Below are 15851 nucleotides of genomic sequence, written 5' to 3'. Positions count from 1 at the left end.
ATCACAAGGATCTTTGTAGTGTAGTGTTTTTTATGTGATGCTTATGGTTGTTAAACAGGTGAAAAAGTCTTTAGCCTACAAGTTAACTCCTTTTTTTATTATGAAAAAAGGAGCTTAAGCGATTTTGTTAACTAAGACATGCCACGCGGACTTATATATCATTTGTGAGCTTTACGGAACACAAAATTGAGTATTTATTTGGATATAAAAAGTATACTTAAATTTTTGGGTACATTATGAATCAGAGTGATGGCAATCAATTTACTGCAATCACTACGTTGTTGACGTTGACAAAAGCAAGAATTGCGGCAACACTTTTGTAGAAAGAGCGGCGCTAAAAATTGCACTTTTTGTCGCGAAAATTAGATAAAACCTTTTTTTTTGGTAAATTGTGAAAATTTTATTGTAGACCTAAATTGATGTGCCTAAGATATAAACACTTTTTACAATCTAAAATCTGTCGATTGGAAACTTTGAAGTTTTGCATTAGAGTGGAAAAAGTGCACATCTTCCCTACCGATGCTAAAAGGAAGGCCGTCGCGTCTTTGATGTGGACAAAAAAATCTAATATAAAAAAGGAAAATTGAAAAAGAAATGTTTTCCAAGCTATAACACAACAAAACAACGATTTTTTCAAGCGTGTTAGTAAAGTAACTTTACATTTTTCTTAAATGATATGCTGAAACCGAAGAGAAAATTTTTAAGGAAAAGCAGGCATACGCAATAAAAAAAAGGTGCTCTGACCTCGCAAAAAGGAGAAACTCATCTACATTGAGTGCCTGAATATAAGTGTGTGTGCAAAGAAAGGATTGATGTGTTTTCAAGATTACTCTTAGTAAAGTTCGATTGACGGGTAAGGAAAATCAGTGTTTACCCTTTAATTTATGTAGAACTGCAAATGAAGTGAAACTATGACTGAGCCAAAACGCGTAACACTTAATACAATCAGTAATACTGTGTCCTCAACGATACTAACGGCAGGAAACTCGTCCTCAACAAAACTAGGCGCCGAACTTTTAACTCCTCCAGAGAAATCCACCAGTAATAATAAAAGTAACACAAAAACGAATGTTAGACTGAAAATTGAATTATTTCAAACAGATTCTAGTAAATATCCGGAATTCAATTATGCCAAATTAGTGCATTTAGAAAAGGTATAAAAATGAGCTTAATATAGATGTATATAATAAAAATTTTCTTTTAAAATAGAAAAAATTGAAGAAATTGAAACAGAAGACTAACGGTTTTACGGATCCTTTCGAAGAAAATGACGAAGATGTCATACGTATAGCTAAAGAATTAGAGCGCAAATATGGTTCTGCATATGGGAGCGGTCGTAGTAAAAATAAAAGGGGCGATTACGATATTGGCATGGGATATGACGAATCTGATTCCTTCATAGACAACACCGAAGCTGTAAGTTTTATATAAAAATTCAAGAATATTAGTGCACATTTATAAATGGTGTGGTTTGTTTCCAGTACGACGAGATTATACCCGATGAAGTCGAAACAATAGAAGGCGGCTTCTATATTAATTGTGGCGCTTTGGAATTCAAAAAGTTACACACTGAATCCCTGACCACGAAAACTGACGAAATTATTAAAATGCCGAATCGCCCTAAAAAGCGAGTCATTTCCTCGTCTTCGGAAGATTCGTCTTCCTCAGGTGAGGACGAAGACCAGGATGATGAATCGGACGACGAGGATGAGGAAACTGCCGAAGAATCCTCGGTAGAAACAACAAAAACAAAATCTAGTTCAGAACCCGCTGAAAAACGCAAAAAAACTTCGGTTCCAACCAATAATCCATCAAAAAAGAAAACTCTTTGTGCAGAGAGCAGCGTCACCAAGAAAACATTAAAAGACAGAACCGTGCAAAGCGGTTTGTCGGGCTCTTCCTCTAATTCACCAAAACCTCAAACAGACGATCTGGCCTCTGACTCTGAGAAAGAACGCGTTATTAAAAAAGTAGAGAAAACTACAACAGTGAAGGATATGTTAAAGGCTCAGAGGGACAATTTCTTGAAATCACAACATACGTCTGACTCTAAATCGTCTTCAAACTGTGACACAAAAGTAAAGTCAAGTGAAGATGATGAGGATGACGAGGATGAGTCGTCATCTGAAGATTCTGAGGATGATGATACGGACGACAATAGTGATTCGAATCAAAGTGGTAGTCACCAGCAAAAAGCGAAGAAATCGATTGGCAGTGAAGATGCTGCAGGAACAGAAAGTAAGCTTTAGCTTTTTTTAATTAGCAAATCTTTTCTTTTCGAAAGAATGAAAAAAAATTTCTATTTTAGAGCTCAGAACTTCGGACACAAAATTGCCGGAAATCGATGGCGAAATTTTAAAAGGCATTTATGAATTTCGTGACAGTTCTAAAGCAAAAAACTTAATAGGCAAAAAATTCCAGTTCGATGATAAATTGACTGACGACTTCCTTAAGTATGGTCTTTTTTGAGCAAATTAACAATTAACTAATGTTTTTTCGTTATCCAGAATTGATGACTCGTTATTATGTTTGGACAAAGCTCAACGTAGTATGGTTTTTTCGCATTTAGAATTTCAGTTATCTTTGCCGAAATACTATTTTCTAAGGAAAGCCAAACAATTGCGCATTAAAGAGGAGAAAATGAAAAGCAAAAGAATTTTCTATAAGCTACAAAAAGCGGTTACAGAAGTCATGCCAGCAGTCCTCGCCAGCTACGATGCCGAGCTGCGCAAATATGCTGAGTTACAGTAAAGAGCAAATAGGAAATATTCTGTTGACAAACCTTTTCAATCTGGTTTACTTTCAGATCTACAAATATTAATACCGATCAACCACCTAAGATGCCAAAGAAGAAATTTCCTTGGAACAATCATTTGAGGTGAAATAATTTGTTACTTTATTTGCTTATTAATTAACTGGGAGAATTTTTAATAACTACTTTTTTCTAGAAATCTTCTATACGATGTGTATGAGGTTCGCTGGACTTCTTATCCAGTTCTGAAAGCCAGTAAGGAAAGTCTTGAAGAATTCCTTACAAATTATATGCGTCAAAAAGTGGTACAAATTTGGCCCAACGGTTGGGTACGCTATGAAGACTTGCAGAGGGAAATTGAGAAAAAAAAGATTGCCGACAAGAAAGCTAAAGAGAAAAAGAAGGCGCCGATTGCATCTTTAGCTGGAGCAACTCCAAATACTACTCTTAATACATCTGCCATTACTGTCCCGAATTTAGCATTGCAGCTGTCTGTAAATTCTAACTTAAACACCCCTCAGCTTGGTCCGAACACATACATGAAGCAATTTGAAGAATTCGCTACTCGTTCTAATGCAAATTCGGATACAGACTCAGTGGCCAGCAGCAGTACTTCAAGTGGCCTTAAACGTAAATACGCCGAGTCTTCTTCCTCCGTCAATAGTAAACAGAGCAAATCACGACTGACAAAAATTAATGGTGAACAAGCAAAAGTCATTACCACCGGCAAGCAATTGCCACAGGTTACGGTGGAATTGGTATCACCTTCTAAAAGAGCAGATTATAGCGTTAACCATTTAATAAACCCGGTTGCTTTAGCAACAGCTGCTTTAATACCAGTGAGCACTAGTAGTAACACTGCGACTTCCATATTTAGTGCCACTAAAGCTGCACCTTCACAGCCTTTAAAGCATTCCAGTGCAACGCACGTTATTGATCTCGACTATATGAATAAGCAATTGCAGATAGCAGCTGTAATCGAAGCCTCTGCAACAGTGCCTACTTTATGCTCAAGAAGAGAAAGCAGTGGCGATTCTGAGATCGAATTTGTGGGGATATATCCGGCCAAAAGCCAAAGCAAGCAACGGTTAGGCAGATCTAATAGTAGAAGCAGTACCCCAAACACAGGGGGAGTAGAGGCTACAAAAATTTCCAATAACACTGGGAGCAACAATGGCGGCGCTAGGAACACAAAGGCAACAAAGAACCATCAGACTTCGAACACAAATACTTTCTGCTTGAACAATTTTGTGGGTATGGATGTGAGCAAAATGAGCACCCTTATAGAAATTGATGTGAGTATATAAATCTATAAATTTTATATAAATTTTATGTTTATAAATTTTCAAAGGAACTGCAATTAAAACAGAATCTCTCTACGGCATCACACAACCAGCAATCCCAACCGGGAACAGTGCCGCCAAACTTACAGCCTCAATGACCTACTACTGCACCGCCAACATCTTCAACCTCAACATTTTATCAGAGTAAACAAAATATAGCGGCTGCGTTAGCATTAACGACTTTGTGTGGCAACTCGACCAATCTCGCTGCAGCAGCTATACCAACACTGCCACTGCCAGTTTCCGCTATGTGCGACGTTTTCACAACAACTGCTGCATCAACAGAATTACGGCCATCAAGAGATAATCCCAAATATAATCAACTCTCTAGTATGCCATTATTTTTGCCACCGCCATCAAAGAGCGCTGCAATATCAACAGAGCTAAAGAATATGAATATACCTTTACCAATAACAACAATAACATTATCATCTCCCACACTGAATCAAGCAGTAACATCAAACAAGGATGAGTCAGTTTATCATCAGCAAGCGTAAATGATGAAGTAACTTCATTCGAAAATGGAAACGTAAGTTTAAACAATTCAATCTGGTTTTTTGTCCCATAAAAGCAATTAAAGTGCAGTTTCTTTGTTATCTATAAGTTTTTTTCTGCGCTGTAAGAAATCGAAGCGTTTTTAGAAAAGTAATTTTATAATTATATAATATACAATGCAAATCCAAATAAGTGATTTTATCATGTTTTATAGAAGATCGAAATTATTTGCAGAAAGTACCTATATTTTATATTCATTACAATTAGTTTATTATTTATGAGGCTACGGAAATGGTAGTGGCTGAGTAAGTAAGAAAAAATTGTAGTTTAGTAATCTCGCGAAATACTTTGTACGATTTTTCAATTTTGATCGAGCAGTTACTCCTTGATATTTCCACTAATTCATCAAGCTCAACCAATCGAGGCCGCTTGTATGGAATGTAAACAAAACAGGCAACAACAAATGGAATATGAATGATAAATTCAACCAATAACGGCCAACTCCATATACGGGTGATGGCTCTTAAATGACATCTATTATTGGTTGTTAAAGCTGTAACTTATTGAAAACAGAAAAAGAGGAAGAAATGCTCTGCAAGCCGCAGAAGAATTGTAATTTATTCCATACGAGTTGTAAAATTAGTGTGTGCGTTTGAAGAAATGAGAGCGAGTCGAAACTTTGGTATCATATACAGTCACCCAATATTTTTAATCTTATATGTTCGGGCTAAACACTTCATCGTATGCATTTATTTCTTACTCCGATTATTGTTTCGTCCTTGTTAACTATACTCAATCAGTCAGAAAATTGTAGGTGCAATCAAAGTAGTTTTGTTGTTTAAATTCGGTGGGCATTACAACGAATGTCAAAATTTTGCTATATTTTTCTTTCGGAATTTTTTCAATTTAGGAAGGAAAGTACTCTGGGAAATATATTGAGTAATGCAATTCAGCACTTATAGAAATCAAAGGATGCCCCTAAATGTGAACTTGCTTTCATTTTATTATTATTATTGTTTTATTATCATTTATTATATATAATATTATATATACTTTCCATATCTTTATCTCATACCATTGATTTAAATATTGTTTGAGCTTATTGATGAAATGAAGGCAATTTCAAAGAAGCACGTAATTTATTTATAATGGTTGCGTTACGAAATTTATGTCTTTTAACATATGTCCTATTTGCTTCCAAATGAATATGGAAGCTACAAAAAATAGACACTTCAAATGCCTGTCAAATATGCGGCTTAAAACACGGCTTTACCGATAAGTACGTACAAACAGAAATATATGCTTTCATTAAGTAGAAGGTTCAGCAATAGATTCTGTATTGTAGCGCCGAACAATTATAAAATGAAAGTAAATTTTGTAACCATTTTGCCAAAGGCCCACGCATGTTCGCCCAAAAGAGTAAAGTAATCAATGGCAAAAGGTCCAGTGGCTAAGATCGTTTCGCTATTTGCCAATGTAGTATTTGCTATAATACTTTACCGGTTATTATGCATGTACGCAGATATATTTTTATTTACATTAAAAGCATCGTACAAACAAGTTATTATTAATAAAATCGTTTGAATTAAAATGATATTCTTAAATAATGATGTAAAAATTAAGGTTATATATCAAACAAAACGGCAATAACAGTAATCTAGCCAACTACTTGTTTATAGTAAGATTACGAAATTACATTGACGGAATCTACTTAAAATAATTGAGAATAATGAAGATAAGCTTATTATATCTTTCCTTTAGTAGAAACACCAAGAATTAATATAACATCACAGTCAAGTAATTTGTTTAATGTTTACTTGATCCAACGCAATATTGAATTGATGCGATTGGCAGCCGATGTCATTAGGCCTTCAGCAATTGTAGATTGTTGTTGTTGTCCAGTAGCAGGCATTAAGTTTGAATTAATTACCTCATGTTGTGTGGGCAGACTTGGTACGGCTTCCCAGTCTAAACGTAATGAATTCTCATCTAGAAAAGTTTACTTTTTTTTTGGAAAATATTTGAAATGTATTATATTCAAACTACCTTCAGATTCCGACTCAGTGGCTGTTTCGATGCCTACGAGCAAGGAGTCTACAGATTTCATTAGTGGTGCATTTGCCACTTCTTGAAAACCGTAACGTCCAAGATCACTTTTTTCTGGATCCAATAGAATTAGTAAATTTTCCAAAGTGTGATTTTCATTGAGAGCACGCAATTGCACCTGCTGCGTGTATGCTAAATACATGATGTTTGAATTCAGACGAGATACTTTGCGTAGGAACTGCTCCTCACTTAGTTTCTTACAAAAATCTCTAAAATTGGAATTAATTAAATCGTTATTTATAGTTTCAAAGCGTTTTTCATGCTAGTCACCCACCCATAAGCGAGTCGGGAAGGCAATCTCACATTTAGGTAATAACTTATTAGATGAGTCAGTTGGGTAGTATAAGTAAGAGCCCCCACTATACGAAAAGCATTTACTCGACTTGGCGTAAATTCATGGGCTGTCTTGGGTATATCATCTTTGTTGTCTTTCAGCCAATCTATATAAGCCGTATAATCTCCATTGGCAGGTAACGACGGTGCCACGATACGATATTGCATTTCGCTAATGCCACTGCCATGAAAAACCCATTTTCCACGTATGTATGAAGTATTTTTAGCATCAGCCAGTGCGGCTATAGTTTCCGATTCTTCACTTAATATACTAACAGTTTTGTCCCCGCTATCGGCAGCAGCACTGGAAATTGGTTGGCTTTGTTCATCTTTAAGCACTACTTCGCTTATAGGGAATATATATTCGACCAATTGTTGTATGTTGCGACGTGTAAACTCTTTTTTTCTTTGTAATAACGACTGATGCCGTTCTCTTAATTTATTTATTTTTTCTATGCGATCAAGCACGTAGTCCTCCAACTCTTTCACTTTTATTGGATATTTGGGTAAAGTTTTACTTTTGTCGCTATTGGCCTTAGCTAATTCGTTTCGCTGTTCCTTGAGCTTTTGAAGTTTTCCCTTTTTCTTCGATATTAAGCTTTGCAATAATGATACTTGTTCTTTGCGACGTTTTATTTCGAATTTTACATTTTCGTTGGACTTCTCACATTTAATTAAACGTTCACATTGTTGACTGAGCACCTGCAGAGCAGCCTGTATATTGATATATTCCTGTTGTTTGTTCGATAAGCTTTGGAGAAAAGTTTTAAAGATTGTGGTTATTTAAGTAAATTTACTGGACTGTTAGAAAATTGCTTACCATTCACTATGAGGGAGACCTTTTCTGGTGATAAAACCACTTTTGACACAATCACGGCAGTGAAATTTTTGTTGGTGTTGCTTACAGATTAAACATTTTAGTGTAGGCGCTGAGCTAACAATTTCTTCCCTACTTTTTGGCTTGGCTTTTAATTTGCTACATTTACTAGCATGTTCCTCATCGTCTTCGTCGTTGGAAGTACTGGATACATGAAAATTATCTGGAGCTTTCGAACTTTCATCGCTACTACTTGAAGCCATAACATACTTTATATTATTGTTGTTGAAAGTTTGTCAAATAACGTAAGCACTATCCTCCGTTAAAATTAAGCAATTTTTCTTTTGTACATTTGCGTATTTATTTGGTTCTTTACTCTTTTCAACTCTTAGAAAAACAATAAAACGAAGAAATAATCATTTAATAATTGAAAACCAAATGCTTCTTCTATTCTAAATAATAAGTCCCATTTTATTAATAACAACAGATGTTCCTTACTCCCTTACTTACAGCAACCACCGAGCAAATAACAAACTGAAAAAAACTATAAGAAATTGGACCGAAACGAAATAAAAATGCTACACGTTCTTCTCCTTGCATATTGCTAATAGCGTAAAATATAATTGTAAAAATTATTATGAACATTGTTACAGTTTTAGCTTTAGTAAATAAATTGTAAATAGAAAAAAGTGATATTAACCATTACAAAGACCGGTTTTGTGCAAGGCCGTTTCAAAATTGTTTACAAATCAGAGGTCGGCCCAGAGGTCGGCATGGCGAATTCAAAAGAAAACATATGAAGTTGTTTACAATTCAAAGGTCGGCACAAAGGTTGGCAAGGCGAATTCAAAAGAAAACATATGAAATTGTTTATAAATCAAAGGGTGGTGTACAAAAAATTAACCACTCTGCTCAAATTATACACATTTATTAATGCCTCAAAATCAAACTTTTCAACGATTTCTATTAAGAAATCAAATTTTTGCAACATATTCTTCACAATGAGCTTTTACATACGGAGTGGTCGCAAAATATCTCAGAATTTCGATGCGAGGATGCAAATATTGGACGTATTGGAAGAATACGTCGACATATTTAGACAACAATTCTGAATCGATTGGATAAAAGGTTGTTTTCAAATTTGTTTGTATCTTTGAAAGGACAAGAAGTCACTAACCTAAGACTATATAAATTTTAGAGAGTAAATATAATAAGTAGAGAACTGGTAGAGAAAGCTTTTGGATCAAAAGAATAAATTTTGCATTAAGGTAACTTCGTTTTTTTTATTAAGAACCTACTTTCATTGATATTCTCTGATTCGTGCATTTCGTGTGTTACTACTTCCAAATGAAAGTTTCCAGGAGAAAATGTTTAGGTTATTTTTTTCCTAGAACTTTCGTTACGGCTGCCACAACGTCAACTGCTTTAGGAATTGCGGCTGATTCCAATGTTATAGCATAAGGCATAGGCACATCAACTCCACATACGCGCCACACCGGTGCATCTAGATGAAAAAATGTTTCATCCTCCATAACGCGTGCGCAGATTTCAGCACCAATTCCTAGTAAAAGATTTGAAGTCACTTTCTTTTTTCTTAAAGTGACGAAATTAATTTACCGCTTTGGGGCCAGCCCTGTTCTACAGTTACTAAATGATGTGTTTTCTTCACTGAGTTAAAAATCGTTTCTGTGTCCAAAGGACGCAAAGAACGTAAATTAATAACTTCGACTTCAATACCTGCCGAAAATGGATACAAATATTAGTTCTATTCTTAAAAATAGCTTATAATTTACCTTTCTTGGCCAATTCTACAGCCCCTAATAGACAGGTCTCCACTGCTCTAGAATGACCAACCACCGTCACATGTTTTCCAGGTTTCATTATTTTTGCTTTGCCTATTGGGATTAGGAAGTCTTTATCCATGATCGCAGGATTAACTGGAAAAGGAACACCATACAAAACCTCGTTTTCTAAAACCACAACTGGATCAGGGTCACGTATAGCTGATTTTAATAAACCCCTGCAGTCTTCAATATCGTAGGGTGATACAACCTTAAGCCCGGGAACGTGGGAATACCAAGCCGCAAAACATTGAGAATGTTGAGCTGCCACGCCCATAGCAGCCCCGTTGGGTCCGCGGAATACAATTGGGACATTGATCTGCCCCGCTGACATGTAGAATGTTTTAGCCGCTGAATTTATAACCTTGCATCAAATTGTTTAAAGATATAAAAATTCGTAAAGTATTTAGAGATCTCAATTACAACACCGAAAAATACCAACAAATTCATTCAATTATTGGTACGAGTTTTATTTATGATTTTTCAAACTAAAAACGGAATTAATAAAATTTTTTTAAAAGTAAATTGCGTGTTATTTTCTGCTTATCTACTTTAGGCCAAACTTTTCTTTAATTATAAACGCAGGCAATCGGCGTCCCTTCCAGTATCGTTGCAAAGGTGTTTCATTGGCTTTTTGCAGTTTTTCCTCTACAAACTTAGAAGCATTAAAAACTTCTGCTTCCTTTATTTGAGTTATAAGCGTAGCTTGGAATGCCTTTTCTTTGCGCATTTCACGACGCTGACGCACTTTGGCCCATTCAAATTTCATTTTACGTCGCAGTTTCCTCAATTTGTGTTTTTTCATTTTACGACGTCTTATCACAATCATGCGCGCTGCTTCCACTTTGTCTTTCCTATTTAAGGCAGGAGCGTACTTTTGATTGCCCTCTTTCAGCATATCATTTAATTCATCCAGACAATTTGTTTTGAATGGATCAACTATCTGAGGGTTGTTGTTTAATTTCCCTATAGGTATATTGCGGGCGTATTCAGCATAAACTGGCGTACTGATTTTGGTACATTTTATGCGACCAGTTTGTAAATGTATTGCGTTTATGGTGCTCAACGTGCAGCAGCGTAGCGATGCCTGTTTATGTAGCAAGCGGATAATATGGGTCAATTTTATTTTTTAAAAATATTAAAAAAATGGAACAAAACATCTGTAAGAGAGGATGCAATTAATAATTATTTTTGCTTTCTTTAATAAAATTTTTAACCCATATTATCCCAGTAAGTAATATCGCAGAACCATGTCCTTGATTTTGTACAAAAATTTGTTGGTGTTTTTCGGGGTTGGCATTTTCATTTGTTAAGAAATGTTTGTTGTGTATATAAATGTTCTTTTCTTTTATGAGATAATATGAGTTAAAAAACTACTTGGAGAACCTTTCTGAAATCAATATTTGTGCAGACGTTAGCCTTTGTTTAATGGCCTTTCTATATTTATATGAGTTTAAATGCCGTAACATCATCTCAGGCAGTAAATTCTAATTAAACTCTACTGGCTGGGTTGATAAAAACAGTTACGCTTTTTTTTCGTTATATCCTCTAAAAATTAAATAGATTTCTATGTACATAGTAAAACGACAATGAAATGTCTTTTTAGTAACACTTTTTAATAATGTAATTGACATACTCTTCATATATCTTGTGCAATAGTCATATTTTTAAGATAGAGACTATTCTCTAATTGCCTGCACTTTTGTAGAACGTTTTTGATAAAATATATGTGACGGCGAGAGAGATATATGCTATACCAGAAGCAAACATTTTATGTGATGAATGTTTAAAAACAACTCACCTGATCAATGGCTTGCATGGAAAAATTGAATGTCATGAATTCCAATATCGGGCGCAGTCCAGCCATGGCTGCACCTACAGCTACACCAGCAAATCCCATTTCGGTGATGGGAGTGTCAATCACACGTTTATCACCATATTTCTTCCATAAACCGCGCGAGACCTTTATAAAAAAAGGATAAATTAATTATATCCTTTTGAGGAGCGATGTTAAACTAACTACGCTGAGGAAATAAAAACTTGATCTGAAATTACTTTAGAAATTACGTTTTTCCTCCTATTTTATGTATATGCATTTGCAAGATAATTTTATCTACGTTTACGTAATATTAAGCGAGTTATAAAAAAACTCCAACTGGTTACTTCACCTTGTAAGCGCCATCATATTGAGCCACTTCTTCACCCATCAAAAAGACGCGACTGTCTCGCTCCATTTCGTCATCCATGGCTGAATTAAGTGCCTCTCTGCAGGTCATCTGCTTCGCAGCGGTAGGAGCTGCTTTGGCAGTGGTCACTAACGTACGTCGAACACAATTTGAAAATACCATTTTCATAGGCCTTAACATTTTTTCAACTTTTTTAAAATTACTTTGAATGATTTGGTTAATAATGAAAGAAACTGTTTAAAATACGAATAATTTTGCTGATATACTTCAAAGGCAAATTTTGCTTGGTTACTGTTTAGTGAGGGAAAAATAAATCTTTTTCTTTACGTCCGATAATGTGTTTAACTTGTGTTAAAAAGATTTAAGTATGTGCCAATAAGAGAGAGAAAGAAACAATTAATCGAATTGACGATGAAAAAAGAAATCGTTATTGATTGATATCGAAAATGTGATATATATTAAGACGCGTAGGAAGTGCCGGTTTCGATTGATTAATTTAATTTGCTCCGCTATTTATTTATTCATTTATTTAAATTTTAACAAAATACCAATTGTTTCTATTATCGCTTGCTCTTTAACCACCAGACAGCTGGTTCTTTATATTTAATCCGAAACTCGACAACTCTATTTCTTTATGTAATTGAAGATTTGTTCGTATTGTTATTTACATTGCGTGATTTTTAACGCACTTAATTACAATTTTAGGAAAGAAAAACATTTAATATATAGACATTGAAAAAATATACGGTGCCTCGATTTTATCTTACGTCAAATAAGTAAATTCAACCGAAATATGGAGAAAATCAATAAAATGTGGGTAGCGCCGTTGCCTAAAGACTCTCCGTACGTACGTCCATTCCGTTTGCATTACATACAAAATGGAAAGGAAAAGAGTTGGGACGGACTCACGGTCCACGACAGCGTGTCAATAATAATTTTTAACACCACGAGACAGAAGTTGATATTTGTTAAACAGTTTCGCCCGGCTGTTTATCATTCTATTGTAACAAGCAGCGGCGGTGATGTTGCAAATATAGATCTTCATAAATTTCCAATAAATTTGGGTATTACTATTGAAATGTGTGCTGGCATTGTGGATAAAAATAAGTCATGGGGAGAAATTGCCCGTGAGGAGATGTTGGAGGAGTGCGGTTATGATGTGCCTGTAGATCAACTTGAAGAAGTTTTCTCTTACAGGTAAAATCAACTTATCTTCATTATTGTGTCGAAACCAATTATATTCATATATAGATCTGGGGTGGGCACACAAGGCTCTAAACAGATTATGTATTATTGTGAAGTGACTGACGATCAAAAAAAGTTTCTTGGCGGTGGAACTGGGGATGAGATAATCGATGTAGTCGAATATTCTGTGGACGAAGCTCGCGAGATGGTAAATAGAAAACATAACATTAACAGCCCGCCTAGTTGGTTATTAGGAATTTTGTGGTTTTTAATGAACAAAGTTTCAAATAATTAAGGAGTTTATAGCGGAATATATGAGTAAATAACCAAATCTCTGTCTCGTCAACCAATGGAAGCTTTACAATAAAGGATTAATCGAAAATGGATGTTATTTTTAAAATCATTGGCGCAATTAAAAACGAAAATAGAGTTGGCTTTTTCTCAAACTGGTTTTCTGTATCAAGTTTCAATGCCCATCCCTATTTAATATCATACTAAAGTGCCGCAAATTTAAATTTTATTCCTAAGCTCTTTGCGTCGCTTTTTTCATATTTTATTGACAAAGTGGTTTTTAAATCCTACCATCGTTACATTACGTACAGTTAACCGATGATAATCAATGATCTCAAATATCAAACGTTAAGTGCGTGTGTGACGTATCTGTATGGGTGCCCACCTACAATTTCCTCTCCCCCATCCTGGTGGTTTTGTAGAATCTCACCGTCATGCTTCCCGGCTCGGTAATTAAGAAGAATTTAACAACCTTATTGATAGTAATAAGCAGATTGCGGTTATCCTTTCTTTGAAAGTAGTTGAAGAGCATTCTATGATGGCTATCCTGCTATGATCTGCTTAATTCAATTCAATTTCAACAAGTTGCAATCTAACACTTCACAGACAATTTTCTATTTTCATAAAATTGTTGAGTACTATAATTATTCAAAACATACAAAGACATTTTGCAATTGCTCTCTGAGGGCTATTTGATACGTAGATATGCAATTATTTATTCTGGTAATATAGGAAACAAAAAAAAAAGTAACATACGGTTCGATGGGTCGATGATGTTTATTTTGAATTTAAATTATTAAAATTTGGTGTTATAAATTAATTCCCCACAAAATTTTCTCTTATAATATATATATGTTAAGGTGGCAAACCAATTCAACAGCGTGGAAACAGCTTTTTTTTCATAGGTTTGTTGTTTTGTGATGGAAGAAAGGGCATTTATATTACGATAATATGTATAATATAAATAAAGATATAAACATAAAAAAATAAATAATAATATCCATTTTCGCAAGATATGACTGGTCTGAATTTAAATCAAAAGAAATAAAAATCGCCTCATCTATCCGCTTATATCTAATGAAACTCGAAGAGCCGGATTTTATAAACATATATTTTTTTCATGATTTTTTGAGTATTTGAATAAAAAGGTTCCATTTTCGACCAAAAAAACAAATTTTTTATTAATAAATAATGTTTAAATTAACATATCGAAATTTCACTTTTCCACTGAAAACTGTTACTTTAAAGATATCGTAAAAAATTCAAATAAAAATGAAAACTGTTGGAGATATAGTGCTTGACAATTTGAAAAATCGGTCTCGAGACAAAGGCGTTTTAAGTTTCAAGCACGTATATTGCTATACAATTATGGAAGATGAGATGTTTAAACCACTTAAGATTTTTTCAGACTTACAATTGGTTTTTGTGTCATTCTTAGGTATTTAATTTTCTGAAAAATGATAAGGGTATCTCTCTTTATAAGAAATTAATTTTGGCAAATCTTCTACCATGCGGATGCATTCGATTTAGTTCTGTGTATGTTATTACCAATTATATTTTTATCCACATTCATTTTTACTATGTAGAGTTATGAAGGATGTCCGAAATATTTGGGCATCTTAAATTTTACACTTCGGTCAGCAATTTTTCTTTTTCTCATATAAAAAAATCGTCGAAAATATGAATTGTATGCTTTACTGCAACAATTGCTTGTTGGAGGAAGTCATTTGTAATAGTAAATGAAAGATGTAGTTGCTGCTACAACATTATTTAAATAATTTTCTTATCTCTTAATTTTTAAAGGATTATAAATTACTTAAATTATCCAAATTCTTAAAAGCATGTGCGAATAGACGTGCATGCAAAAAGAGATTTAACAAGATTTAAATTGACAAAGTTCATAGCTTAAGTCTTTTTTGTGTTTGCATATCTTCTCTTCTTGTATATATTGTTAATGCAATAAATAACAATGATTACCGCAATAACATAGGAAATTATTGCTGGCTTTCTAGTCGTTTCATGGAAGATGCAGTAGCAACAACAATCAAAAGTTGGCAGCCAAATAAACATGTTTGCATAAAATGGTAATAAAACTGGAAACAATTTTATTAGAACACGACAGAAATGGCAACGATTGCTCAAGATAAACTGAACCTTAGTGTGATTATTTGATTGTGCTTGTACTTTTTATATGCATGTGAGGATGTATGTTATTAAATTTGTGTATGCCAACAGGCCACTGTTATGTTATGCTATATGTTTACCGGGTAATGTTAGCAGGCTCTGTAATCAATTGATAAAAATGTGCGGAAACAAAAAATTGTAAGAGAAAAACTCGCAACAACTCGGACGGCAAATTGAATCTTTTGTATTATTGCTGTGCTAAATTCAAACAACTATTATCATCTTATGTGGCTAATTGGTTTTGAATTTATAGACCTGTGTCAAATATTTATGTACGTTGTCGTCATTGCCATCATTGTTGTAGATGTCGTCCTGTTG

At 34.4% G+C, this 15851-nt stretch overlaps 4 protein-coding genes across 6 annotated transcripts; 2 read left to right on the top strand and 2 right to left on the bottom strand.

Annotated features, from left to right (window-relative positions):
* The first annotated feature begins 342 nt into the window (after positions 1-342).
* On the top strand, positions 343-4493 carry LOC119635023 (yemanuclein). 2 transcript variants are annotated; one of them, XM_038029532.1, is made up of 8 exons: positions 343-1154; positions 1210-1416; positions 1482-2238; positions 2309-2453; positions 2508-2747; positions 2807-2878; positions 2949-4047; positions 4122-4493. In XM_038029532.1, exons 1-8 carry the CDS (start codon positions 912-914, stop codon positions 4191-4193), a joined length of 2835 nt encoding a protein of 944 aa, XP_037885460.1. In that variant the 5' UTR covers positions 343-911; the 3' UTR covers positions 4194-4493. The 2 variants fall into 2 exon arrangements, with proteins under 2 accessions (XP_037885460.1, XP_037885459.1); XM_038029531.1 differs by having other exon boundaries at positions 344-1154; positions 4104-4491.
* Positions 4494-6221: 1728 nt separating this feature from the next.
* On the bottom strand, positions 6222-9165 carry LOC119635026 (beclin 1-associated autophagy-related key regulator). The gene is made up of 5 exons (XM_038029539.1): positions 9145-9165; positions 7850-8233; positions 6971-7780; positions 6637-6905; positions 6222-6579 (listed from the first exon to the last, which is right to left on the bottom strand). Exons 2-5 carry the CDS (start codon positions 8107-8109, stop codon positions 6404-6406), a joined length of 1515 nt encoding a protein of 504 aa, XP_037885467.1. The 5' UTR covers positions 8110-8233; positions 9145-9165; the 3' UTR covers positions 6222-6403.
* Positions 9103-12233, bottom strand: LOC119635027 (pyruvate dehydrogenase E1 component subunit beta, mitochondrial). 2 transcript variants are annotated; one of them, XM_038029540.1, is made up of 5 exons: positions 11856-12215; positions 11489-11650; positions 9640-10051; positions 9464-9583; positions 9103-9407 (listed from the first exon to the last, which is right to left on the bottom strand). In XM_038029540.1, exons 1-5 carry the CDS (start codon positions 12051-12053, stop codon positions 9223-9225), a joined length of 1077 nt encoding a protein of 358 aa, XP_037885468.1. In that variant the 5' UTR covers positions 12054-12215; the 3' UTR covers positions 9103-9222. The 2 variants fall into 2 exon arrangements, with proteins under 2 accessions (XP_037885468.1, XP_037885469.1); XM_038029541.1 differs by lacking the exons at positions 9103-9407; positions 9464-9583; positions 9640-10051 and adding an exon at positions 10149-10774 and having other exon boundaries at positions 11856-12233.
* A 237-nt stretch (positions 12234-12470) lies between these two features.
* LOC119635028 (uridine diphosphate glucose pyrophosphatase NUDT14-like) lies at positions 12471-13440 on the top strand. The gene is made up of 2 exons (XM_038029543.1): positions 12471-13070; positions 13125-13440. Exons 1-2 carry the CDS (start codon positions 12667-12669, stop codon positions 13351-13353), a joined length of 633 nt encoding a protein of 210 aa, XP_037885471.1. The 5' UTR covers positions 12471-12666; the 3' UTR covers positions 13354-13440.
* Positions 13441-15851: the final 2411 nt, after the last annotated feature.

Source organism: Glossina fuscipes, unplaced genomic scaffold, assembly GCF_014805625.2.
Source record: "Glossina fuscipes isolate IAEA_lab_2018 unplaced genomic scaffold, Yale_Gfus_2 3, whole genome shotgun sequence".
NCBI lineage: Eukaryota > Metazoa > Arthropoda > Insecta > Diptera > Glossinidae > Glossina > Glossina fuscipes.
The sequence above is the reverse complement of the archived record's forward strand: the minus strand, read 5'-3'. Positions and strand labels throughout refer to the sequence as shown.